This window comes from Oncorhynchus mykiss, chromosome 2, assembly GCF_013265735.2.
Source record: "Oncorhynchus mykiss isolate Arlee chromosome 2, USDA_OmykA_1.1, whole genome shotgun sequence".
Lineage (NCBI taxonomy): Eukaryota > Metazoa > Chordata > Actinopteri > Salmoniformes > Salmonidae > Oncorhynchus > Oncorhynchus mykiss.
In genome coordinates, this window is record NC_048566.1 from 18,076,728 (window position 1) to 18,103,777 (window position 27,050).

The window sequence follows — 27,050 nt, forward strand, 5'->3', positions numbered from 1 at the left end:
TTTAAAGATTGCTTATCTGTCTAATGCTGATCTACCCTACTTTAGCCTTTTTAGTAAGTGGATGGATTGGTGTAGTATGCTGACTGGCTTTATCTTGGGCCTCAATGGGATAAGCTTGTCCAGGAGGATAGCCTGGAAGGACACTACGTTATTGTGTTGCTTTAAAAAGTTGATAGGTAGCCTAGGAATGAACCAATAACCTGGCAGTGGCAACAGGTTTCTCTGTGGTTCCTCTTATATAAGACTAGTTAGGCCTAAACAGGTGGCCCCAACATGAACATTTCCAGTCCAGCTAGTTTTACAGGTGCGAGAGAATGTGTTGTGGACGTATGAACTCTGAACAAAGGGAATTGACAGTGAAACTTAAATGTCTTTCTTCACCTGTTGAGCACCGAGGATCAAGACAGTGAACTTTTCAAAGACAGAAAAACATTTAAATAATAGTAAAGGTGTACCAGAACTTTAATACAGATATGACATCAGTCCTGTCCGAGCAGCTCCAGTGCCCAGTCTGTTTGTGCCTTTTCACCGACCCGGTGAGTCTACCGTGCGACCACACCTTCTGCCGCCCCTGCATCAGCGCTCACCTGTTGCGGAGCTCAGCGAAGAGCCAGAGCCGCTGCCCAGAGTGCCGCGGCCCTTTCAGCCAGAAGGATCTCCGGGCTCACCGTGTCTTGACCAATATGGCAGATGTGGCCCGAGAGGAGGAGGTGAGTGGCATCGCAGCGAGGGGACCAGAGGCACCGCAGGGACGCACTGTAGCCTCAGAGCTGGTGTGTCCAGAGCATGACGAGAAGTTCAAGTTGTTCTGTGAGACAGACCAGAGGTTGGTGTGTGTGATCTGCAGAGATGGAGAAAAGCACCGGGGACACACGTTCACACCTGTGAAAGAGGCAGCAAAGATCAGTAAGGTGTGTAGGTCTATGGCAGCACAGTTGTTTTTAAACCTCATAATTGTACTTATACTGCTGTGTGAACATCTTAAATGGTAAGAGATGTTTATTATAGAACTTTTCTTGCCTGTAGGTTTCCAAGTCTATATTTAATTTCCTCAATCTGTGTTTTATACAACAGTAAGTAACTTGACAAAACTTGCTAAATCTCTCTCTCTCTTAATCTCTCTCTTAATTTCTCTCTTAATCTCTTTCTTAATCTCTCTCTTTCAATCTTGCTCTCTCTCTCTGTCACGTTCTGACCTTAGTTATTTTGTTATGTCTTTGTTTTAGTATGGTCAGGGCATGAGTTGGGTGGGTTGTCTATGTTCCTTTTTCTATGTTGTGTTTTGCGTTTGGCCTGGTATGGTTCTCAATCAGAGGCAGGTGTTGTTAGTTGTCTCTGATTGAGAATCATACTTAGGTAGCCTTTTCCCACCTGTGTTTCGTGGGTGATTCTTTTCTGTTATGTGTTTGTCACCTTTCAGAACTGTTTAGTTTCTCCTTTGTTATTTTGTTTAGTGTCCTCGGTTTAATAAATATATGATGAACACTTACCACGCTGCGCTTTGGTCCTCACCTCATTCCAACGACGAGCGTCACACTCTCTCTGTCATAAATATAATCTTTAAATCTGTAAACACTGTTAAACCCATGCCAAAGTAGGCTACATGCCATGCATTCTCTCAGTCACAAGGAGTGTTGTGGTATGTATCTGTTCGAGAGCATTCAATCAAATGTGAGTTGTAGACAAGGGATTGCATACCGACAATGCATCTTTTAAAGTCAATTTCCCAGATGTTCACAGAGATCACAAACGCTACCGATGTCGCCTCAAGCGAAAATTATCTTTAGATGTCAAAGGTGGTGCATTGTAGACTATTCCGCTCCTCAAACCAGGCTCTCTGTATGTGTGATAAATAAACAGGCATAAGCAACATAAGCAGTCACTTAGGGCCCCCAGCCGCTAGGGGTACTCCCAACTATGGATGTTAATGGTTAACCGTTAAAGCTGCCGAAAATACATTTGACCAGTCACGCTTATCGGTCTATAGGTTCATTTGCATAATTTTGTGGAATTCAATTGGCTCATTTGTATTTTCGTTAGTCGTCATGCATTTTATTTATCACACATATAGACAGCCTAGTTTGAGGAGCGGAATAGCCTACCACCTGTCAGACAGCATGAGAGTAGCGTCTCAAAAAGCCTGTAGGCTACTGGAGTGAAACCTGCTTCTGTAAGCCCAAAAAATAACAATTCTATATGTAATCGTGTGTTAGAAACTTGTGGCGACGATTAAAAAGTAGCTATTTATAATTCTCAATCTGAACTCGTAAAGCGCGCCATTCACCATTTGGATGCGTAGGCTATAGTCTGCCTACCGTTGACAATCAGCGCTTCATCCACTACTTTGCAATGTGAGCTTGAGCCAGTATAATTGTTTTAAACTTTTTTATCCCTTCTTCTCCCTAATTGGTAGTTACAGTCTTGTCCCATTGCTGCAACTCCCGTACAGACTCAGGAGAGGCGAAGATCAAGGGCAGTGCGTCCTCCAAAACACAACCCAGCCAAGCCGCTTCTTGACACAATGCCTGCTTAACCCAGAAGCCAGCCGCACCAATGTGTCAGAGGAAACCCTGTACACCTGGCAACCGTGTCAGCGTGCATTGCGCCCGGCCCGCCACAGGAGTTGCTAGTGCACGATGGGACAAGGACATCCCTACTGACCAAACCCTCCCTTAACCTGGACGACGCTGGGCTAGCTGCAACAGAGCTTGGACTTGAACCAAGAATCTCTAGTGGCACAGCCTTAAACCACTGCGCCACTCGGGAAGCCAAAAAATAGTTTGAAACCTAAACGTTTTAGTAAATAATGAGGCATGTCTTGCTTCAAAGTTGTTTTTGCGAAAATCCATCCATAGAAACGTGGAGGCAATTATTTTATAAAGACTTCTTGATGCCACTAACCAGCATTTCTCTCCTGTTCTATTGTTTTTTTTATCATCTTTATTTTGTTGTCCAGAAGCCAAAGGCACAATCCTAGTCATATTAGCAACCCATCCTAGCAGTTGCTATTAGATTCCCCCTCTTTCTAAGTTTCTAATGGAGATTTTCATCTCACTCACATATTGAACTGCTCACATTAGATGCACTGTTTAGAACTGTGTTTTCCGCTAATTTCATTTTGTCAAATGTTTAAAAATGACGTTTAACTAGCTGCTTCATTACAGGAATTGCATGTTCAATAATAGGCTATAGACTTTTTTTTCATTATTTCCCCCCCATTTCTCCCCAATTTCATGAAATCCAATTGCAATCCAATTACGATCTTGTCTCATCGCTGCAACTCCCCAACGGGCTCGGGAGAGGCGAAGATCGAATCATGCGTCCTCTGAAACATGACCCGCCAAGCAGCTCTTCTTAACATCCACTTGCTTAACCCGGAAGCCAGCTTCACCAATGTGTCAGAGGAAACACTGTTCAACTGACAACTGCTGGCAGCTTGCAGGCGCCCGGCCCGCCACAAGGAGTTGCTAGAGCGCGATGAGCCAAGGAAAGCCCCCCTGGCTAAACCCTCCCCTAACCCGGACAACGCTGGGCCAATTGTGCACCGCCCTATTGGACACCAGGTCACGGCCGGTTGTGACACAGCCTGGGATCGAACCCAAGGCTGTAGTGATGCCGCAACACTGCGATGCAGTGCCTAACATTCTGACCAGACCGCACGCACGTGTGCGTCTGCGTGCACCATCGCACATGTGGATTTTGTCCCCCCACACCAGACGCTATCAGGACACGCAGGTTGAAATATCAAAACAAACTCTGAACCAATTATATTAATTTTGGGACAGGTCAAAAAGCAATTAACATTTATGGCAATATAGCTAGCTAGCTTCCTGTTGCTAGCTCATTTGTTCTGTGATATAAACATTGGGTTGTTATTTTACCTGAAATGCACAAGGTCCTCTACTCCGACAATTAATCCACAGATAAAAAGGTAAACCAAATGATTTTCTAGTCATCTCTCCTCCTTCCTTCAGACTTCTTCTTCTTATTTGGTATTGATATGGCGGTTGGCAACCAAATGTAAGGTACATTACAACAACTGACTGGAGTGTGGACCTCAGTTCATCTTTCAATCACCCATGTGGGTATATTCTCCTAAAAACCAATGAGAAGATGAGAGAGGCAGGACTTGCAGCGTGTTGAGCATCACAAATAGAACCAAGTTTTATTTTAGCTCCTGGCCATGCAGACACTCGCTGATGCGCGCAAGCAGCGTGGGTGCAATGATTGAATGACATGTACAGTATGTGTGCATTTATTTTGTAACGCTCAAGCAGTTTACGTGTCCGGTCTGGTCAGCATGTTAGACCACTGCGCCACTCGGGAGGCCGGGCTATAGCCTTTTGACTGTAAAACGATGTTTCCATTAAGCTCTTAATGAAAAATGTCCGACCCTTGTATGCATGTGTAACCGATATGAAATGGCTAGCTAGTTCGCAGGGTGTGCGCTAATAGCGTTTCAATCTGTGACGTCACTCGCTCTGAGACCTTGAAGTAGTTGTTCCCCTTGCTTTGCAAAGGCCGCGGCTTTTGTGTCGCGATGGGTAACGATGCTTCGAGGGTGGCTGTGGTCGATGTGTGCAGAGGGTCCCTGGTTCGAGCCCAGGTAGGGGCTAGGAGATGGACAGAAGCTAAACTGTTACACATGCACAGTATCAGAGAGGAATAGGCGAAGCGAGAGATTCACTCTTGCCAAAATAAGTCCCATGGGCTTATTTTGGGACTAATCTTGTCGCCTGCCTTCCTGCCTTGGGACGACTCCCATTGTTAGGGCAGAAACATAAGCATCTCGTCATTATATACATATCTCTGATAGTATTTTCTGTTGGTCACGTCATTTTACTGGTTGGACATTTTCTTACCGTTCGTTGACCGGTTAATGAGGGTAAGTTAGTCGGCAGAATACCGACCAGGCATGCAGGGCACGTGCCCAGGGGTCCTGACCTCAGGGTGCCTCCATTGATTTTGTTAGTCACTCTCACTCAGATATCATTAACATAGCATAAGTCACTGTAAAATGAGTAGAATTGCAGGAAATTAGCTTTAAAACGGCAAAAATGTATCTCTGCCCCATGGCAAAATGAGTAGATTACATGACATTTTTTATTTTTTTAAATTGCTTGCTTGGTAGGGGGGTATTTGATATTTGATTGAATCCTGGTCTCTGTGTTGTTAGAACGTTCTGAGGGGAGCTCTGGGGTTCCTGGTGAAAGAGAACCGTGAAATGGAAGGACTGAACCAACAGCAGGCCTCTGAGATCATCAAGACCAAGGTGAGGGAATCTCTTTCTCTCTCACTCACACCTACACATACTACAGAAAACACGCAACACTGCATAGAACATGTAAATTATCACCCCAACCACGCTAATAGATTTAATCTTGCCCAAAACTAACTGAATTGATCTGGCAACTGGAGGGCTGCTGGGTTCACATCCTCAAGACATCCCCTTACCGTTGTGCCTTTCGGCAAGGCCCTTAACGCCACAACATACTCTCCATCCAGTGGTGTTGCACTGCAGCTTGACCCTGTGCTCGTCTCAACTGTATGTGTGATGTGTGTTGTCTTGGGGGGGGGGGGGGGGGGGGGGGGGTTGAGAATGGAGCAGAAGACACATTTCTGTTGGCTGTAACTAATGGACAATAAAGTTGTATTGTATGTGTTATTCTATTGAATAATTTACTAATCTGTGAATGTGACTTTAGTAAAGCTTGAAGAAAGTGGTGTGTCATACAGTCAAACATTTCCATCCCATCACAGGAGAAATCTAAAAGCCTGTCGGCTCACATCTCCTCCTGTTTCGAGGAGCTGCACCAGTTCCTGAGGAGGAGGGAGGAGGAGTTGAAGGAGGAGCAGGAGAGGGAAGAGAAGAAAACTGTGGCGGCCATGCTGAAGAATGATTGTGTAATAGAGAACAGGCTGATGATTGGGAGGGAGATGGAAGTAACTTTGCAGTCCGCTCTGGCGATACCTGAGTCTGACTACTTTCTAGAGGTGAGAGGAGTCTCACAAGAGTCTAGTTACTGGTTGTCTTGTGGTCTGCCTTTCATAATTAGTGATTTAATGCGTGTGTGTGTGTGTGTGTGTGTGTGTGTGTGTGTGTGTGTGTATGTGTGTTCACAGTGGTGGAGTGAAAGAGGCCTTCCTGTTATTGAGGGGATGAAGATGAAGGACACAGCCAAACCTAAGTGCAAAAACATTAAATATACACATGTGAATACAATGACATGAGCAAATATACAGTACCAGTCAAAAGTTTGGACACACCTACTCATTCAAGGGTTTTTCTTTATTTTTACTATTTTCTACATTATAGAATAATAATGATAACCCAAAAAGTGTTAATTAGGGCTAGGCCCCTCTTTCTCCACTTCCTGTCTGAATGACGTGCCCAAACTAAACTGCCTATAGCTCAGGCCCTTAAGGCAGGATAGGCATATACAGTGGGGCAAAAAAGTATTTAGTCAGCCACCAATTGTGCAAGTTCTCCCACTTAAAAAGATGAGAGAGGCCTGTAATTTTCATCATAGGTACACTTAAACTATGACAGACAAAATGAGAGAAAAAATCCAGAAAATCACATTGTAGGATTTTTAATGAATTTATTTGCAAATTATGGTGGTCAATAACAAATGTTTATCTCAATACTTTTGTTTATATACCCTTTGTTGGCAATGACAGAGGTCAAACGTTTTCTGTAAGTCTTCACAAGGTTTTCACACACTGTTGCTGGTATTTTGGCCCATTCCTCCATGCAGATCTCCTCTAGAGCAGTGATGTTTTGGGGCTGTTGCTGGGCAACACGGACTTTCAACTCCCTCCAAAGATTTTCTATGGGGTTGAGATCTGGAGACTGGCTAGGCCACTCCAGGACCTTGAAATGCTTCTTACGAAGCCACTCCTTCGTTGCCCGGGCGGTGTGTTTGGGATCATTGTCATGCTGAAAGACCCAGCCACGTTTCATCTTCAATGCCCTTGCTGATGGAAGGAGGTTTTCACTCAAAATCTCACGATACATGGCCCTATTCATTCTTTCCTTTACACGGATCAGTCGTCCTGGCCTGGGTTCGAACCCAGAGTCTCTGGTGGAACAGCAGAGACTCTGTACCACCACTGCGCCACCCGGGAGGCTTAGTAAGTGAATATTTAATCTTTATTTGTGAACGTATGAAACCTGTGCCGGTGGAAAAATATTTTGATGTGGGGCGCCGTCCTCAAACAATCGCATGGCATGTTTTTGCTGTAATAGCTACTGTAAATCGGACAGTGCAGATAGATTAAAACCAATCTAAGCTTTCAGCCGATATAAAACACTTATATGTACATAAATGTTTAAAATCCATAATATTTATGATTATTTATTTGAATTGCGCGCCCTCCAGCTTCATCTGAAATCGCTAGCGGGACTCCTATCCCTATCCCTAACAAATCAAAATATATTTTAGATTCTTCAAATTAGCCACCCTTTGCCTTGATAACAGCTTTGCACACTCTTGGCATTATCTCAACCAGCTTGATGAGGAATGCTTTTCCAAGGAGATCCCACATATGCTGAGCCCTTGTTGGCTGCTTTTCCTTCCCTCTGCAGTCCAACTCATCCCAAACCATCTCAATTGGGTTGTGGTTGAGTGATTGTGTAGGCCAGGTCATCTGATGCAGCACCATCACTCACCTTCCCGGTCAAATAGCCCTTATAGCCCTTGTGGCGGTCCTCATGAGAGCCAGTTTCATCATAGCACTTGATGGTTTTTGCGACTGCACTTGAAGAATCTTTGCAAGTTCCTGAAAGTTTCTGCATTGACTGACCTTCATGTCTTTAAGTAATAATGGACTGTCATTTCTCTTTGCTTATTTGAGCTGTTCTTGCCATAATATGGACTTGGTCTTTTACCAAATAGGGCTATGTTTTGTATACCACCCCTTCCTTGCCACTGATTGGCACAAACACATTAAGAAGGAAAGAAATTCCACAGATTAACTTTTAACAAGGCACACCTGTTAATTAAAATGCATTCCAGGTGACTATCTCATGAAGCTGGTTGAGAGAATGCCAAGAGTGTGAAAGCTGTCATCAAGGCAAAGGGTGGCTACTTTGAAGAATCTCAAATATAAAATATATTTGGATTTGTTTTGTTTTGTTTAATACATTTTTGGTTACTACATGATTCCATATGTGTTATTTTCTCGTGTTCATGTCTACACTATTATTCTATAATGTAGAAAATAGTAAAAATAAAGGAAAACCATGGAATGAGTAGGTGTATCCAGACTGGTACTGTATGTATAGGTCCTGTTGTGTCTTTTAGACCAATATGGCCAGCAGTGTCCCTACGATGAAGTATTTTTTTGATAGGAAATGTTTGTTCCAGACAGTCTAACTCCAAAATGGTAAACTTTTTGTGGTAGTTTCAACCCTGTCTGTCTCAGTTACAGGTCAAGGGTTAGAGGTCTGTTTGTGACCCCTGACTCTCTCAATCTCGGCCTCTACGAGACTCACCTGCCCTTCTGCATGTGGAAGGAGATGCTAAAGGTCATCAAACCAGGTGAGAATGAGGACTGACTGAGGAAACCAGGTGAGAATGAGGACTGACTGAGGAAACCAGGTGAGAATGAGGACTGACTGAGGAAACCAGGTGAGAGTGAGGACTGACTGGGGAAACCAGGTGAGGAAGAGAACAGGGAAAAGTGTGTGTCTCTAACTCCATCTCTCTCTCTGTCTGATGAACTCTTCCCCTCAGTTCCAGTGCGCCTCACCCTTAGCAGCAGTGATGATTCCTATTTAAAGGTTTCAGAGGGTGGGGCCAGTGTCAGGCACGCAGACCGGAAGGGCGGCTTCGGCTTCAATTACTACCATGACTACGCCGCCACCACCACTGTCGTCTCCACAGAAACCGTCCAAACAGGGCAGCACTACTGGGAAGTGGAGGTGGGGGGGAAGCTGGACTGGGGGGTGGGGCTAAAGGTGAAGGAAGATTCCGGCAAAGAGTCTGTCCTTTCTCCGGAGAGGGAGATAATGTTGCACCTGAAGCCTGAGAAGGGCCTGGTGTTCAGCCATGATGGTGTGGAGACGCCCCTGATGGCAGCTGCAGGTGACCCAGGTACTCAAGCTGAGGCCCAGGCCAGGCCTCGTAAGGTGGGGCTGTACCTAGACTGTGACAGGGAGAGGGTGTCCTTCTATGATGCAGACAGCATGGTTCTCCTCCACTCCTCATGGTGCAGCTTCATCTCCCCGTGTTCCTTATGCCTCTGCCCCGGGCCGTACATGCAGGGCCGCAACAATAACCCACTGACTGTCTGTTGGTACTGACCCAGCAGGCAAACTGGTTGCAATGACGTCATTATGATATATTTTCTGAAGTCATGGTCAGGTTTTGTTCACGTCTTTTAAGTAACCAGAAAAGGATGTATAAAATAGTACTTATTTTCCATGATATCTTCAGGGGTAGACCAGTTGGTAGTTATGTAGTATAGTTATTTGGCATGTTCTAAACCAAAAAATAAATTAGAAAGTTGTAATTTGGATAGAAGCCACATGCCAAATTTGGCTACCTGGGGACCTGGCCCTGGTGTCCACTACCTTTCTTGATTATGTTGAGTATTTCAGAAACTATTTACCAGCTAGAATTATCAAATTATCAATTTTGAGTTCATCCTTTTCTAAAATCTTTTTAAAAATGTTTTATTGTTGACGTTAGGGGCATATTCTGTTAATAACTGCTTTGTGGTGTCCTTTTGTAGTAATCTTACCATGTGTTTGTTGGTGACGGCAGGGTTATGCTTTGTGTAAAACAGCGCCGGCGCTATGGGTTGGCAAAGTCGGGCATGGCCACTCCAGATAGAATTTGTGTCCCCCAAGTTTTGTTTCCCCATAAAAATAAATATATAAATCTGTTGCTGTGCCCTTGAGCAAGGTAACTTTACTTAACTCTAATTGCTCTAGGGGTGCTGTACAATGGCGACTCTGGCCGTGACCCCACTCCCTGCGGGTGTCTCAGGGGGTGTTGGGATTTTCAAAAAACACATTTTCAATAAACACTTGTGTGTAACAAGATAAATATAAGCAACCCCAAATAATTATTAATTACCATGCCCGGTTTTGCCAATGTAGAGCTTCCAGGCCTGCCAGTAGTGCACAATCTCACAATCTAAGGAGGGGGCGGAAGGGGGGATGTAATAACGTAATATTACGTTAAAATAAAACAATATATTCTGACTTGGCACTGCCTTCATTACCTTGTTTTTGACCGGGTTTGTTTCTCACAGAGGGAAAACAGTCACTTTTACAGACAGCTAGCTACAGATTCTATGCTAGCTAGTAACCAGCTTTGTTAAGTTTTGGTAGTGCTTAATAATTACAGCTAGTTAATGGCTATGCTAAGAAAAAAGCTAAGAGAATAAAAACTGAGGACCACCAAACCTAGAGCGATGCCGAGCTCACCAAGCATTCTGCTAGCCAGACCACGAGGAGCTGAGCAGCAATACCCGCAAATCCCCTGCACCACCTGCTGATCAAAAAGAGCACCTGCAGCACGAGGGAACCACCACAACAAGCACCTGTTTGTCTTGACACTTACCCGAGCCGCATGTTCAGTGGGGAAAAGCAGGCCTTTTGTAGTTAGCGCCTGGTTCAATCACAGAGAGTGGTTTGAATGCTAGACTAGAGAGTGACTTAAATGTTAATTCGGACAGAGCTTTCACTCAAACTGGCTACTCAGTTTTGGTTCAATGATTCCAAAGTAATCACAGTTTTCGGTTTCGGTTTCCATTCTTTTTTTAAAACATTAAATGCATTGTTGAATGCTGTAACAACACAGTCTAAACAGTTGAACTAAACTCATGAAGTGTTAAAAAATTATGTTCTTCTAGAATCAGTGGATATATTTAATTAAGTTAAATGATCAAGAATTGCTGTAAATATCACAGTAGACCTTTTAATGTCCCATTTCCCTTGTTTAATCTCAGTATGGAATGGCAATGATAAGTGAGGTAAATGGCACAATATAAAAGTGTGAAGTGTATGCCGTATGTTCACCTTATAACACGGAGAATGATAGTCGTCATTGCAAAAAAGCATGGATACAAATACAGAATGTTATTAAGTAAGCTGTAATTACTTTAATAGGGACCAGCAGGAGAGAGCAGACTCACCTGTTCCCAGCTGTGTGTACATGAAGAGTGACCAGTCAATAATAATTCCATTGTTATTTCAGTGAGGGAGTCTTTCCTACTGAACAGAGGTGAGGGGCTCAGGTTGTATTAAGGTATTTTGGACAAGCTTTACTGTATGACTTTGTGAGAGGAACTTTAGAAGTATAGATGCCCTCTTTAGTCTAATCTAATGAATAATATGATACAGAGTGTAAACAGGAAACTTTTGTGGTGTGTATTTTATAAATAGTGTATCTATTATATTTGACTCATCTCAGATGAGAAGTTTTGGACTCTAGCTTTTCTCTATTTAAGGAAATCAAATAAGAGGAGAGCATTTTGAATTGTTGTTGAATTTCAATAAATAATATGTGTTATCCTTAGTTGTTTGAAGACAAGTCCCTCTCATATCTAAAGTCTCATCTGATGAAGTATAGAATAATTCTGTGTCCAGATTACCCAGGGTCAGTGGGAGGATGAGGAAGGGATGGATGCTGAAGAGCAGGAGAGCAATGCCAGCAAAGGGGCTCTGAAGATCACAATTCATGTCTTGAAGAGTAATGAACCAGAAAGAGTTTGCAAGACACACTGGAAAAAAGTAAGAGCTATCTATTTTAATATAGATTTTTATGCCGACACAGAGTTGAGAGAATTCCAAAACTCTCTCATTCACTGAGAAATACCAGCATATTAGAAATCAAGAGTTGTAGGAAGCTTCATCTGTGTATTCTGCAGTTTGCAAAGAATTGTTGGATGTCATCAGAGATTTCCAGTTCATTTGAATGGTCTAGAAATGTTTCCACCCTTGAAGCTGCTTCCCCAAAGTTTTCATAGCATATATTTGCCCCAGATTCTTCTCCACAACTGCTAACCAGGGTGTGGAAATACTTCCAATTGACTATTAAAGTTTGTCTCCATGGAAAAAGAATGACAGCGTGATTCACATATTTATAAGGGAGTCACTTTAACTTGTTCATATGCTAACAAGTAGATTAGGCCACACTTCCTACATGATGTTAACATTTTAATATGAAATCCTTATGCATTGATAGGTCCCTATGGCGAGCTTGCTTTGTGCCAACATAACCTAAAATCTCATCTGAAGAAGCGGTCTGAGTATTTGTTTGAAGGAACCCAACATTTCTCCATAAGATCTATACCGAGCTCTACACAGAGGGTGGAAGTGGCAAGGTCAACAATGAACATGAGGTGAGACAGATTGAGAGAGCATGCAAGAGACCAGACACACAAGATGTCATTTGAATGTCATGACATCTTCAAACCCTTACCTGGACAAGACAAGGATATCCGAACTGTGCTAACAAAGGGAACCACTGGCATTGGAAAAACAGTGTCTGTGCAGAAGTTTATTCTCGCCTGGGTGGAAGAAAAGGCAAACCAGGATGTCCAGCTCGTCTTTTCACTCCCTTTTCAGGAGCTGAATTTGATGGAGGAAAAGAGTTAGATGGAACTTCATCACTTTTTTTTTATTGAGATCAAAAATCTGGAATCTCAGACCTCAAGAAGTACAATATTGTGTTTGTCTTTGATGGTTTGGGTGAATGCCGTCTTCCTCTAGATTTTGAGAGCAAGACCTGGTGTGATGTCACAAAGCCAACCACAGTGGATATGCTGTCTTACAAACCTCATCCAGGGAAATCTGCTTCCCTATGCTCGCATCTGGTTTACCTCCCGACCTGCACCAGCCAATCGCATTCCTCTAGAGTGTGTTGACCAGGTGAAAGAGATGCGAGGGTTCAGTGACTCACGGAAGGATGAGTACTTCATCAAGAGAATGACTGATCCAAACCAGGCCAGAAGAATCCTCACACACATGAAGTCATCAAGAATATTTGAAGAATATCATCAAGAATATCATGTGCCACATTACAGTATGCTGTTGGATTTCATCCTCTGTTCTGAAGAATCTGTTAGTTGAAGCAGAGAGTGGGAAGATGCCCAAAACGCTGACTCAAATGTGCACACACTTCCTGATGTTTCAGACCACACAGATGAATCTGAAGTATGCTGTAGAACAAGAGATGGAACCCCCATTAAATCAAAAGATAATTCTGGGATTGGGGAAGCTAGCCTTTCAACAGCTGGAAAAGGGCAACCTGATCTTCTAAGAGGAAGACCTGAGAGAGTAGGGCATCGATGTTGGAGAAGTGTCAGTGTACTTCAGAATGTGTGCACAGGTCTTCAGAGAGGAGTGTGGGCTGTACCAGAGAAAGGTGTACTGCTTTGTGCCTCTGAGCATCCAGGAGTGTCTGACTGCCCTGTATGTCTTTCTCATGTTCAACAATGTAAATGTGATGGCAGAACAGGAAACCACACCCAATGACCCTCTGACGTCTAATGAATTCTCTACAACCATCCTCCATAAGAGTGCAGTATATAAGGCTCTGAAGAGTGAGAATTGACACCTGGACCTCTTCCTCAGCTTCCTTCTCAGCCTCTCTCTGGAGTCCAATCAGACTCTGTTAAGAGGTCTACCAACACAGACAAGAAGCAGCTCACAGAGCCATAAGGAAACAGTAGAATACATCAAGGAGAATCCCTCTCCAGAGAAGTGCATCAGCCTGTTCCACTGTCTGAATGAGCTGGATGACCATTCTTTAGTGGAGGAGATCCAAAGGCACCTGGGATCGGGAATTCTCTCTAAGGCCAAACGTTCACCTCCAGAGTGGTCAGCTCTGATCTTTGTGTTGCTGACCCCAGAAGAGATGCTGGATATTTTCGACCTGAGAAAATACTCTGGTTCGGAGGAGGGTCTGCTGAGGCTGCTGCCAGTGGTCAAAACCTCCAGAGTAGTGCTGTAAGTACTGTGAAACCTCAAATGTATTTATAAAAAAATATTTATGTACTGTAAGAGAAGCAATCTCACGTTGTTATAATGTCTTATTTCATATCTCCATACTAGTTTCGAATGTATCACTAGTCACTTCAAACAATGCCACTTTATATAATGTTTACATACCCTACATTACTCATCTAATATGTATATACTGTACTCTATACCATCTACTGCATCTTGCCTATGCCGTTCGGCCATCGCTCACCCATATATTTATATGTACATATTCTTATTCATTCCTTTACACTTCTGTGTATAAGGTAGATGTTGTGGAATTGTTAGGTTAGATTACTCGTTGGATATTACTGCATTGTCGGAACTAGAAGCACAAGCATTTCCCTACACTCGCATTAACATCTGCTAAAAATGTGTATGTGACCAATAAAATGTGATTTTGATTTGAATGATCTGTTGAAGTAAAGTTTTTTACCAGTTTCGTTACTCCATGGTTGATTTCTTTCCACCTATCAGTTTTAAGTCTTCAGCATTATTTTTGTCATTCATTTTCTTGGAGATCAAAACAGAGATACAATTACTGTAGTTTGTGACACTGACACACCTAGGTAGACTCTATGTTACTGTAATGGCATATTATTTGTAATCAGAAGCTTGTGTAGCTAATTTTATTTACAATGACGGCCTACCCCAGCCAACCCGGACCAATTGTGCACCACCCTATGGGACTCCCAATCACAGCCGGATGTGATTCAGTCTGGATTTGAATCAGGGACTGTAGTGACGCCTCTTGCACTGAGATGCAGTGCCTTAAACCACTGCACCACTCATGCCCTAATGGTTTGATACTGTAAAAACTCAAATTAAAGCCATGTTTTTGTCTTCATTTCTTATTCAGACTGATGGGTTACAACCTGACAGAAAAATGCTGTGAAGCACTGGCCTCTTCTCTCAGCTCCTCTCAACTGAGAACGCTGAACCTGAATGATAATGATCTGCAGGATTCAGGAGTGAAGCTGCTCTCTGGTGGACTGAGGAGTCCACACTGTAAACTGGAAGTTCTTATGTGTGTACAATTGGAGTGTAAAGTATTAGGTGACATAAGACATTTTTAATACACATTGTATGTTTGCATGTGAATTAATTGTCATAATGTCTTAATAACTTTGTGAAATCATTTGTCAACTGAATACCGGTGATCATATTTGACATGGTGTGCAACTATGCCACTAGGTGAGTCCAAATCCTTCATTGAATGTTCTCTTCCTGTAGTTTGTTATTATATGGGATCACAGAGGAAGGCTGTGCTTCCTTGACCTTGGTTCCGAGTTCAAACCCCTCACACCTGAGAGAGCTAAATCTGGACTACAGTCACATAGGAGACTCAGGAGTGAAGATTCTCTCTGCTGCACTGGAGCATCCAGACTGTAATGTAAAACTCAGGTAGAAATACAATGTGTGGATGTAAAATTGGTATTTTAGTTAAATAAGGTACGTGTACAAATCATTGATTGCTCCTGACAGTTCTAGAACAGTATAGCCCTCCTGTTAAGGTGTGTATTTTCCACACTGAACTTCAAACACATGCTGTTTGTGTCACTGTGAATCTCTAATGCAGAGCACTGGTTAAAATCTGTCCTGAAGAAATGTAGGTGTGTAATCATGTTTGTTGTATAGACCTGACCATCACAAAAACACACACACAGTGAGTTAAGAGATCACATTTAGAAGGAGGTATTTTGTGAACTCCCTTGTCAGTTATTTCATTAATAAATAGTCAATTGGATCTCATGATCAAGATCAATCAAACATATTTGTCAAAACTACACTAAAAACATATAATTATTTGTAATGTAATTCGTCAATCTGTCTCCCCCATCAGATGCCTATGAGCTGACACTGGACCCAAACACAGCTCACAGACGCCTCTCCGTCTGAGGGGAACATAACGGAGACGGGAGACAGAGGAGAAACCGTATCCTGATCACCCAGACAGATTTCAATGCTGGTCACAGGTTTTGTCTAGACAGAGGAGCAACCATATCCAGATTAGAGTTGCTGTTATCCAATATATGTATGATATAGGCTACTGCACAGTACGCATGACAGACAAACATAAAAGCCCATAGATGTAGCTAGCTATATGCTCTCTTTGGTAAATAAATGAAACTAGTGTGAACTGTATTACTGTACTGTATTATACTGTATTATATGGGCTGGAATTACGCACATTGTTCAAACCACGATAAAGCAGAAGAGAACATGCGGAGCACATGCGGCCTACAAAGTTACAAGTATAGGCTAAAGAATTTGATTTAAATTTTGAAATATAATAGGGCCTATTTGTATACCTAGTAGGCTGACGCATATATACCTTTCATAATATTCCCCTAATGTTATTAGCCTACTTCCTCTTTCTCTATTGTTGCTTCATTCCTTCATCGCTTTCAACAGTTCAATTAAATACTTTTCGTTGTCCTTATCTTCATCATTCTAATGACATCCATTAATAATATTGGACTAGAATTAGAAACATAATGCTTTCACTTCTCTTCACGAAGATTGAATGGTCATGATTCCGAATAAATAACTGATATAGCCTACAGCTATCGCGCCCATTTGCTCTTCTTTCAAACTACCCGTGAGTTCTATTGGCTGTTGTATTTAGCAATCATAAACATATAATGCCCAGCAATGTATTTTAGTCTAGTTTTTCCTGCATGGGATTGGAAGAGCTACGGAACGTTTTTTAAGGAGAGGTCAGCGGAGCACAGGTGTGTGCGTACTGTAAATTAGACTCTTACTATGCACAACCCATTATTAATTAGCTAAATATAAGGCTATTACTGCATTGAATGTATTACCTGAAAGAGGTAGGCTAGGACATCTATATATAGGGCTATATATCAATCTAGAACAAGATGATCTATTTTGGATGCAATTTGAATGGAGTTGATAGAGAGAACAAGACTGCGAGAGAGTGCTCGCGCGTGCACTGATACAATGCAATGGTGTTTGAGTGATAGGATGTTTTAAAACTACAGCTGCAATTGAAAAAAAGTATAATCTTTCAAATTAAAAAACAAGGTGACCCCCGAAAGCCAGATGGACGGGCATTCGCTCTTTATATTACTGTAGCATAGGCTATGCTGCAACAACTGTACGCCTACCTGTCACAAGAAAACACGTTGACATGATGAAATGATAGTTCGAAATGCATTGTGAACAGCGCTCCATACTGAGATAGGATGTCTGTCCCCACCTTGAGTGTTGATTCATCATACAGACGCCGTAGAGAAGACCGATTTAGACATTGCATATCATTTAACAGTTCCATTTCACGCGATGCTGTTCATATAAATGATTTATTATAATTTACTGGTTTCTCACAGTTATTTATCCCGGGAAAGGGGAGTGGTTTTGGGGCAGTAAATCTCGGTAACCGGGCTCCAGCCATTCAACCCTAATCCTGTTCACCCAGACAGATTTCAACGCAGGCTAAAGATTTTGTGTAGTCCTCAGGTTTTTCATATTGGTTTTTGTTATTGGGAGGTAGAGTGGCATGGGACAGAAATTATAGGAATCACCAGGGGCGCAACTGTCACTGGGGAGGGGGGGACTGGAACGTGATAAAAAAAAAAACGAGGCAATGGTGTGGTTTAGGAGTGTCCTCTGGTATATTTACCCACCTGTGGACTTTAAAAACAGATCCACTAAGTCCCTCTACCCAGGGGGTTGGGTTTCTGTGGACTCCATACTAGTGTCCTGTAACCTGGCAAAACACCATAGTCCTCAAGGGATCTGTGAACATTTTAAATGTTTTAAAAACGTTGCAACATCAATTCATGTCATCTCCTCAATTCATCTGATTATATTCCAAAATAATGTGATACTAGTGATGCATCATATGGCAGGTATAAGAAAGGTGGCTTTTCTCACAGCTCCAAAAAAAGTTATCCAACATTGTTATCCAATATATCACAGTTCAGTTTCCTCTCTTAACTCTCAACTCAAAAGTGTGCATGCAGAATCTAACAGCTATATAATCACTCTGTCCATCCTTATCTTCTCTCCACTGCCACAGAGAAGAGCTCCCTCTGTCCTCAATATGCTGATACCCCCTCCAGTTTGTCAGAGATCCCCTGCTACAGCCCAGGAGAGCATCCTCAGGCTGGGAAACGTACCAGTCCTGTCAGAGCCTGAACAGAATGCTATAGAACAGTTTTACATTCTTCATTATTGTATTCATTACGTTACTCTGAGGACTATGTCCCCTGAATCTGTGGGGAAGTGTTGTAATCCATACATTTATAACAGTGTAAATCATCTATAAAAGTATTATATTTGATTGTAGCACGCCTTGATTTTATAGCCATTAATTATGAGTGATTTACACAGATGTACACAATAGATAAGTACAGGTTTTATGGTGTTGGTAGCATGCTGTACTACAGTACTTATCTTACTAAAGACATTGATAAAGCTAACACTAAATATATTTATTAAGATTTGTACCATATTTCTAAAGTGTGTTGTCTCTTCCTCTCTATCACTAAAAGGAGGTGTAGCGTGGCGTAGTGCAGTACCAGTGATGTTCTGTACACTGTATCTGGTTTTATCTTACTAAATAACTTCCCGAAGCTAACACTGTGGTGTCCCGTGTCCTTTTTAATCCAGCATTGTACCAACGTTTAAAGTGCATGAAATGTGTAGAGTTAATGTCCAACTACTGGTAGGCTATCTCAGTGTACAGTACAAGAGATTATTTGTGAAAACTCATGTGCTATAGTCTGTATGAGCTATTATTCATTCAATGGAATGTTTTTCTTCCAATTGTGGTTAATCATGAGTACATTTCATTGAACATATAATTCTACTTTTAACTCCCTTTAGATTTTGACTTGGGTCTGTCAGACACAAACACAGCACAGAGAAATAGTTTGACTTGTTTATTCACAGAAACAAACACCTGTTACAAGTCTAAAAAAAACACCACTGAAACACAAACACACTGAGTCCTTTATATGTCAGCACACGCTAAGAATAGACTAAAATACTGTGGAAATAGAAATGGTGGAAAAGTCATTTAAAATGCTTAAAAGAGAAATGTGATATTGAATATAAAATTCAGTCTTTAGTCACAGAATATAATAAGAGACTACTGATATAAAAAAACAACAAAGCAAAACCTGCTTTAAAACTTTAAAAACTTTAAGCTTTACAAAATGTTCTGTGTGGCTCAGTTGGTAGAGGATGGCATTCGCAACACCATGGTTGTGGGTTGGACTCCCACTGGGGGCAAGATCAAAAACACAAGACATGTGTACACTTAATACTGTAAGCTGCTCTGGATAAGAGTGTCTGCTAAATAACACACACAAATGAAGCACCTAAAATACGATTAGCAAAGAGGAACAGGTCAACTGTCGTCTCTTCTAGTTACCCGACTCAAACTATCTGTTTGTGAGATCTATTTGAAAGTCATCTTTGAATAAACTCGTGTGTGTGTGTGTGTGTGTGTGTGTGTGTGTGTGTGTGTGTGTGTGTGTGTGTGTGTGTGTGTGTGTGTGTGTGTGTGTGTGTGTGTGTGTTACACACTCTCATTCCCCTCCTCATAGTTGGGTCCAGGTGAAATTATGATGTCACCATAAGGTTCATCCTGCTGCACACAGAGTCTCCTGGCAGTTACCATCTCTGTAGAGAACACAAACACACACCTGACTGTTATACACACAAACACACACACACATCTGCATTGTCTTACCCTTACCCAGTAGGGTCCAGAATGAGTGAGTGACACTACTGCGTTGGGCCAGTGGGGGCAGCAGAGAGTGGAACAGCACCCCTTCATGATCCTCAAGAGGCTCTGTCACTGCGCTAGAGAAACACACAGAAAGAGGCGGAGTGAGTTTTTTAGAAGAAGAAATAAAACAGAAGAAGAAATAAAACAGAAGAAATAAAACAGAAGAAATAAAAACAGAAGAAGAAATAAAAACAGAAGAAGAAATAAAACAGAAGAAGAAATAAAAACAGAAGAAGAAATAAAAACCGAAGAAGAAATAAAACAGAAGAAGAAATAAAAACAGAAGAAGAAATAAAAACAGAAGAAGAAATAAAAACAGAAGAAGAAATAAAACAGAAGAAGAAATAAAACAGAAGAAGAAATAAAAACAGAAGAAGAAATAAAACAGAAGAAGAAATAAAACAGAAGAAGAAATAAAAACAGAAGAAGAAATAAAAACAGAAGAAGAAATAAAAACCGAAGAAGAAATAAAACAGAAGAAGAAATAAAAACAGAAGAAGAAATAAAAACCGAAGAAGAAATAAAACAGAAGAAGAAATAAAAACAGAAGAAGAAATAAAAACAGAAGAAGAAATAAAACAGAAGAAGAAATAAAACAGAAGAAGAAATAAAAACAGAAGAAGAAATAAAAACAGAAGAAGAAATAAAAACCGAAGAAGAAATAAAACAGAAGAAGAAATAAAAACAGAAGAAGAAATAAAAACCGAAGAAGAAATAAAACAGAAGAAGAAATAAAAACAGAAGAAGAAATAAAAACAGAAGAAGAAATAAAACAGAAGAAGAAATAAAACAGAAGAAGAAATAAAAACAGAAGAAGAAATAAAAACAGAAGAAGAAATAAAAACAGAAGAAGAAATAAAAACAGAAGAAGAAATAAAAACAGAAGAAGAAATAAAACAGAAGAAGAAATAAAAACAGAAGAAGAAATAAAAACAGAAGAAGAAATAAAACAGAAGAAGAAATAAAACAGAAGAAGAAATAAAACAGAAGACAAAATATAAAATAACTATAATTTGATGATATAATAGCTAGATTATTACTCTTGTAGCTCTGCTGATAAGTCAGCCATAGGTATGTCCTCTGCCTCTCTCTCCAGCGGTCCCTCGCCCTCCTCTGGAATGTCCTTCAGTTTGGACACAGACCTGGGGACAGGAGACCTGAACACAACACAATATGACATTATCAGGTGTCAACTGTATGTAACTACCAGTTGCACACAATACACAACTCTCTTCCTCCCCTCTTCTCCTCCCTCTTTTCTCACCCTCTGCTCTCGGGTGTGTCCAGGGGGGAGGTCTCCCGGGACATGTCTCTATCAGAGACCTCCAGGGACAGCGGAGACCGAGCTGGAGGAACACACAGAGTTAACATCTATCGTGAGATGTAGAGGGTGTACTGTCGGCGAGATGACCAAGCACACGTCCCTTAGCCTTATATGAATGATCTATGGAATGATACTACAGTATTGTAATATCTTACTGGAAACATCATGCTGGGACAGGCCAGACTCTGCCAACTCTCTAGGTACCTACACACACACACACACACACACACACACACACACACACACACACACACACACACACACACACACACACACACACACACACACACACACACACACACACACACACACACACACACACACACACACACACACACACACACACAGGGATAATTGTCAATATCATCATTGTCCAGTTATTAGGTGCACACGTGTAGTCACCTGAAAAACAGTTTGATCCCGCCTCACCTCTTTTGAGCTGAGCTCTCCCTCCTGCTCTCTGTCTCCCTCCTCCTTTGCCTTCATCACTCTCTCTTTATCCCTCTCTCTCTCTGACTCCGAGTCTGTCTCTGTCCTCCCTACCAGCAGGGCGGAGCCAGTGAGCGCTGTGACAATCGCCACCCGTTTCCATTGCAACAGTAGCTCTGGAGGGAGGGCTGAGGAGGAATGGAGACCTAACATTATCTCAGTGTTGATTGAAGGCTGTTAAACAGTGAGAAAGAGAGAGTATGAGTGTTGATACTCACTGGTGCATGGGTTACCAAGGAGATCAACTGGAGACACTGTTCTCTTAGAGGGACCACTGATTACAACCTGGAACGCACACACATCTTACTTACTCTCACACTTTCACTAATTGATTGACTTGTTTATGAATACTTTGTTAATTATTACAGTTTTGAGTGTATAGTTCAAATGTGTGTGTGTGTGTGGGGGTGTGTGTGTGTACCAGGGGCCTGGTCTGTATGAGAGTGTTGTCTATCTGTTGCTGCAGTGCCTCCTGGGATATCTGTGTTTCCTGGTCGATGAAGAGCAGCTGCCTCCTACGAGGTTGCTTCACTGGGGGAGTAACATCCTGTAGGGTGGGGCTATCTCTCCATCTCCCTCTCTCTCTAGCCATCCCTCGCTCCTCTGGTTCACCGGGTGTGGAAGGGGGCAGAGGGACAGACACTGGTGTCCTCTCCTCTGCGAGTGCGGCAGGCATCTCCATGGGCAGCTCTGTCTCCTCGCCAGGCAGCACAGTGGGGTCCTCGCTGGATAGGGTGGTATACGGCAGTCTGACAGAGGAGACAGCGGGAACCAAAGTTACTGTGTGTGTGTGAGTGAGTGTGTGTGTCAGTGTCAGTTTATATTAACCTACCCAATAAGGGATCCAATGACATCTCTCCCCCTCTCTATCGCTTCTGCTCTTTCTACTTCTTGTTCACTTTCTCCCTCTCTCTCCAAGTCCCCTTCTCCCACAGATTCTCCTTCTCTCTCCCTCTCTTCTCTCTCTGGGCCCCTCTCTCGCTCTGCCTCCATCTCTCCTGAAACACATACTCATTTTTAACTCTGCCCTGTGTATAGGGATACACATATATAGGATAATTTACCTGTCACTCACCCTCTGGGAAGTGATCTAATTGGTCCATTAGCAAGTCAATCATCCCCATGTTTTGATGTGTGACCTCAGCGAGCTCCGCACCTTCAAACTGCCAGCGAGAGAGTTAGGAATAGAGAGAGATGGTTTGATTGGAAAGTGAGTTTGCTTGACAGCTGTTCTGACTGACAGGCATACCTCTGCTGAGGGGATGGTGACGGGTTCAGTCTCTATCAGAGTGATGGAGTCTGGAGACGCTGTGATACCTGGGAATGAACGAGGGATAAGACCATAAACAACAATAAAGGAAACACAATGGATTACCATTTAACTCATGACCACTCTTCCTTTTCTCCACTCCCCTTAATGTAGTAAACTCCCCCCTCCTCCCCCACCCTCCTCTCTCACCGTCCTGAGGGGGAGTACCTGGACTCAGAAGCAGGGGGCGCTCAGGAGTGGATTCTCTCCTAAACTCTCCACCCAGCTGACAGACAAGAAGAGGAACAAGAGATTAGAGAAAGACAAGATGTGTCACACACACACACACACACACACACACACACACACACACACACACACACACACACACACACACACACACACACACACACACACACACACACACACAGTCATTTGAGACACTGTCCGATGTACCTGTATTAGTGTGTTAGGGCTGGGCATGGTGCACCCAGAATCTATTTCTCCAAAGAAGGGGTTCGCTGCCCACTCACTTTCCTCCAGGAGAGACAACACGTCAGGGAGAGAAAGAGTGTGTCTGCGTGAGAGAGAGCGAGAGAGAGAGATCCTAATTCATGGCAGCCATTTGTGTCAGTGCACTCGCCAGACGCCTCTCTCTCCACCAGGAAGAACATGAGACTTGAGAAACTGGCTTTGTTGTACCCACCTATCAGACTCATCCACATCGATCATCTGGGCGGTTCTGGTCTTGGCTAGTCTGTCCAGAATGTGCTGGATCTCCTCTGGAAACACACACACTACAGGTCAGAGGTCATAACTCTCCTGTTACCCTACAGGTCCGGGGTCATAACTCTCCTGTTACCCTACAGGTCAGAGGTCATAACTCTCCTGTCACTCTACAGGTCAGAGGTCATAACTCTCCTGTCACACTACAGGTCAGAGGTCTTAACTCTCGTGTCACACTACAGGTCCGAGGTCATAATTATTCTGTCACACTACAGGTCAGAGGTCATAACTCTCCTGTCACACTACAGGTCAGTGGTCATAACTCTCGTGTCACACTACAGGTCCGAGGTCATAATTCTTCTGTCACACTACAGGTCAGAGGTCATAACTCTCCTGTCACCCTACAGGTCAGAGGTCATAACTCTCCTGTCACCCTACAGGTCAGAGGTCATAACTCTCGTGTCACACTACAGGTCAGAGGTCATAACTCTACTGTCACACTACTGTCTTTTCCACACCTTCTATTCTCCCCTACATGCATAATCCCTCTCTCCAACCTTCTCTTTTCCTACTCACTCCCCCTCTCCTTCCCCTTTCCCCTCTCTCTTACCCAGGAGCATCCCACACTGGCGGTGGTAGACGATGATGACACCATATTGGAGCTGGGAGGAGAGGTAGAGGGAAAAACGGGGGCGGGGCAATCCCGGCAGAGGGGGCGGGATTCGCACCAGCACATAGTCCATGATGTCATTACTGTAGATGCACAACAAATGGGAAATGGCATGATGGCATCAGTGTAGACTGCTATAGCACAGGGCTCAGAAAGGAATGATTAAAAACAAAATGTAACCGTGCCCTATATTTATATATGTTTTCAATTGTAGAACACTAATGATAGCTTTACACGAAAGCAAAAGTTTTTCAATGACTAACAGGCAAAGGCAAACCCTCTCTTACCATGTTCGTTGGACATTGACTTTCAGGAAATCTTTTTGTGGGATCTTTATCCCTTTGGTGGCAGCCAACCTAAAATCACCACACAACAGATGGACATTCCCATCATTACAGACAAATGGATATCAGCAATCAGATAGCTGGCCTGCCTTGATTCTACTCTGTTTCACTGCGCTGATATGGAAAAAACACTGGAAGCGGTGTGATTGGACAGTAATGTCGACCGGAAACCTCTGAAGGGCTCTGACTGGACAAAAGTTGCAGAGCGAGGGCTAGCGGACTACGAGGCTGGCGTGGAAATCAAACTTCTCTTTCAAGCTTTCCGACTGAAGATCTCTCCCTTCTTCTCTAATAATTACCGAGACGTTTAAACGTTTTTCATTTCATGCGTCTCAGTTTAATTCTAGAGCGGCATTCATTGATGTGTATCTGTTGACAATGAGAAGAACACAAATGTTTATTTATGTTTCCTATGTGTTTACCTGGTCTATCATTGTTATGTCTGGTTGTTGCACCTGTTCTCCTTTACATGACCCCAGACACTAGCAGCTAGATTTAACTAAATTAGAAATATCAGAACATGATTTTAGATAAATAGGATAGGCCTAACTAATATTATAATAGTGTTACATTATTATAATAGAGTTATAATTGTGTCTTATTCATTGCAAGATAGGCCTACTACATTCATCTTTCATGGAGTAGTCTAGGCTGATTTAGCAATTGATCATACACTAGGCTAGGTAGACATGATAAGCAGGTAATAGGCTAAATAGGCTATGCCGTGGAGCTCGTGTAGGATTATGAAAAAGTTACAAAAACATAATGAGAATCGAATGATCTATTATCCCCATACGTCATTAAAATTGTCCCTTCATCCAAATGAAACGGTTCTAGCCGAAATATCAAATATCAACCGCAATCTTATAGCAACTGGCCTACTCACCATATTGTGGAGAAGCACCCTGTGTGACGATTCAAAACGCTTGGGGAGAAAAACATGACTGGTTCCTTACAAATTAACGAGCTAAATAAATCTAACTTTTAATTGAAATATTGAATGCAAACCGTTAGGCCTATGTCTGAAATAGCATTTATTTGTACTGACTGATCTGACCAAGTGGATTTAGGGAAATAATGTATCGGATGCATATACACTATCACAGCTGCCAATGAGAACCGCAGCAAAGAACTGACAGAAATACATTTGTTCGTTTTGCATGGCCTGGTACCCTGGGTTGGCGGATTTCGCATATTTTAGATCATTCCATTGGTCCTAAAGAGAAATATCCCATTACCAAGTGCACCGGGCCATGCAAAACGAATTCGCCCTTTTACAGACACGGTTTACCATCGTCTGGCTCTTAACCAATAGACTGGTCGGACACCTGTTGACCTACTGAAGTGATGGGCATTAGGGGAATCACATTTTACTCATCATATTTTCAATGAATGTGAATATTATGAACGTTGAAGTTTAATATGAACGTTGAAGTTAAACCACATTTATCAAACCCCGACTCATCAAGGAAAATCTTTTTGATCTTTTAATAACTGAAAATATTTTTTTGAGCATTATCTCATTCAACGATGGAAAGCAGCATTTATTTTTCACTTGTCAATGAATGTTGACCCTGTCATCTTTAGGCCTAGATCAAGGTGACCAAAAACAAAAAATGCAATAAACTGAAAATAGACCTAAGACCATGACCATACATTCTCATAAAAATAAATGATCATGAATTTTGTTAATACATAGAAAGTTTAATCATGGTCTTTGAAACCCATCAGAAATGTTTTAACCATTTATAAACTACCATGGCTGGTTGGACGAGCTCATTGTAATGTCTGGAATGGAATTTATGGAAAGGTATCAAACATTTGAATCCACATGTTTGTCGCAGTTCAATTTATTCCATTGCAATTGTATAGTATAGCTTCCGTTCCTCTCATCACCCCAACCTGGGCTCGAACCAGGGACCATCTGCACACAGTCACTCACGAAGCGTCGTTACCCATCGCGCCACAAAAGCCACAGCCCTTGCAGAGCAACTACTTCTAGGTCTCAGAGCGAGTGACATCACCGACTGAAACACTATTAGCACGCACCAGCGCTAACTAGCTAGCCATTTCACATCGGCCACACAATGAGCCCGTCTTCCTATAGCTTCTCCCACCAGCCTCCTCTTATTAGCTATATCTGAAGAGTTTGTCACGTTAACGTGCTAGTCGGAATAGGAAACTCTAACATTTCCGATTTGCTAACTGCGTTAGCTGCGTTCAACCAGTTAGCAGGTCGGAAATGTCAGAGTTTCTTAGTTCCGACTAACACATGAACACGCCATAAATCCCCCCAAAATTTACATCTGTGTTTTTTTTATCAGAAATGATTGCTTATGGGTGGGTACCTTCATGTGTGTGTAAAATATTACTGTTCTAAGATTTTAGATGTGTATGAAAGTTCGTTTTTTTGCAAAACGCTACATATCCATTGTTTAGCTGTTTGAATGCTGCATTTTTTAAATGACATTTTATTTAACCAGGC

The 27,050-nt window shown here is 42.3% G+C and overlaps 4 protein-coding genes across 5 annotated transcripts; 2 read left to right on the top strand and 2 right to left on the bottom strand.

Annotated features, from left to right (window-relative positions):
• The first annotated feature begins 243 nt into the window (after nucleotides 1-243).
• On the top strand, nucleotides 244-10,211 carry trim108 (tripartite motif containing 108). 2 transcript variants are annotated; one of them, XM_036940106.1, is made up of 6 exons: nucleotides 244-911; nucleotides 5,177-5,272; nucleotides 5,761-5,994; nucleotides 6,124-6,188; nucleotides 8,434-8,543; nucleotides 8,739-10,211. In XM_036940106.1, the coding sequence occupies exons 1-6, from the start codon at nucleotides 474-476 to the stop codon at nucleotides 9,305-9,307; spliced, it is 1,512 nt and encodes a 503-aa protein (XP_036796001.1). In that variant the 5' UTR covers nucleotides 244-473; the 3' UTR covers nucleotides 9,308-10,211. The 2 variants fall into 2 exon arrangements, with proteins under 2 accessions (XP_036796001.1, XP_036795992.1); XM_036940097.1 differs by having other exon boundaries at nucleotides 247-911; nucleotides 8,428-8,543.
• Nucleotides 10,212-13,580: 3,369 nt separating this feature from the next.
• Nucleotides 13,581-17,416, top strand: LOC110536448 (ribonuclease inhibitor-like). Its single transcript, XM_021622219.2, has 4 exons — nucleotides 13,581-13,966; nucleotides 14,859-15,026; nucleotides 15,233-15,403; nucleotides 15,843-17,416. The coding sequence occupies exons 1-4, from the start codon at nucleotides 13,875-13,877 to the stop codon at nucleotides 15,850-15,852; spliced, it is 441 nt and encodes a 146-aa protein (XP_021477894.1). The 5' UTR covers nucleotides 13,581-13,874; the 3' UTR covers nucleotides 15,853-17,416.
• Nucleotides 17,417-18,896: 1,480 nt separating this feature from the next.
• LOC118936999 (meiotic recombination protein REC8 homolog) lies at nucleotides 18,897-22,480 on the bottom strand. The gene is made up of 9 exons (XM_036934600.1): nucleotides 22,409-22,480; nucleotides 21,998-22,325; nucleotides 21,795-21,861; nucleotides 21,517-21,704; nucleotides 21,243-21,291; nucleotides 21,028-21,109; nucleotides 20,804-20,905; nucleotides 19,731-19,837; nucleotides 18,897-19,654 (listed from the first exon to the last, which is right to left on the bottom strand). Exons 2-9 carry the CDS (start codon nucleotides 22,256-22,258, stop codon nucleotides 19,551-19,553), a joined length of 960 nt encoding a protein of 319 aa, XP_036790495.1. The 5' UTR covers nucleotides 22,259-22,325; nucleotides 22,409-22,480; the 3' UTR covers nucleotides 18,897-19,550.
• A 163-nt stretch (nucleotides 22,481-22,643) lies between these two features.
• On the bottom strand, nucleotides 22,644-25,591 carry LOC118944060 (meiotic recombination protein REC8 homolog). Its single transcript, XM_036961696.1, has 8 exons — nucleotides 25,452-25,591; nucleotides 24,509-24,577; nucleotides 24,162-24,304; nucleotides 23,532-23,607; nucleotides 23,282-23,402; nucleotides 23,054-23,111; nucleotides 22,826-22,893; nucleotides 22,644-22,739 (listed from the first exon to the last, which is right to left on the bottom strand). Exons 1-8 carry the CDS (start codon nucleotides 25,505-25,507, stop codon nucleotides 22,644-22,646), a joined length of 687 nt encoding a protein of 228 aa, XP_036817591.1. The 5' UTR covers nucleotides 25,508-25,591.
• Nucleotides 25,592-27,050: the final 1,459 nt, after the last annotated feature.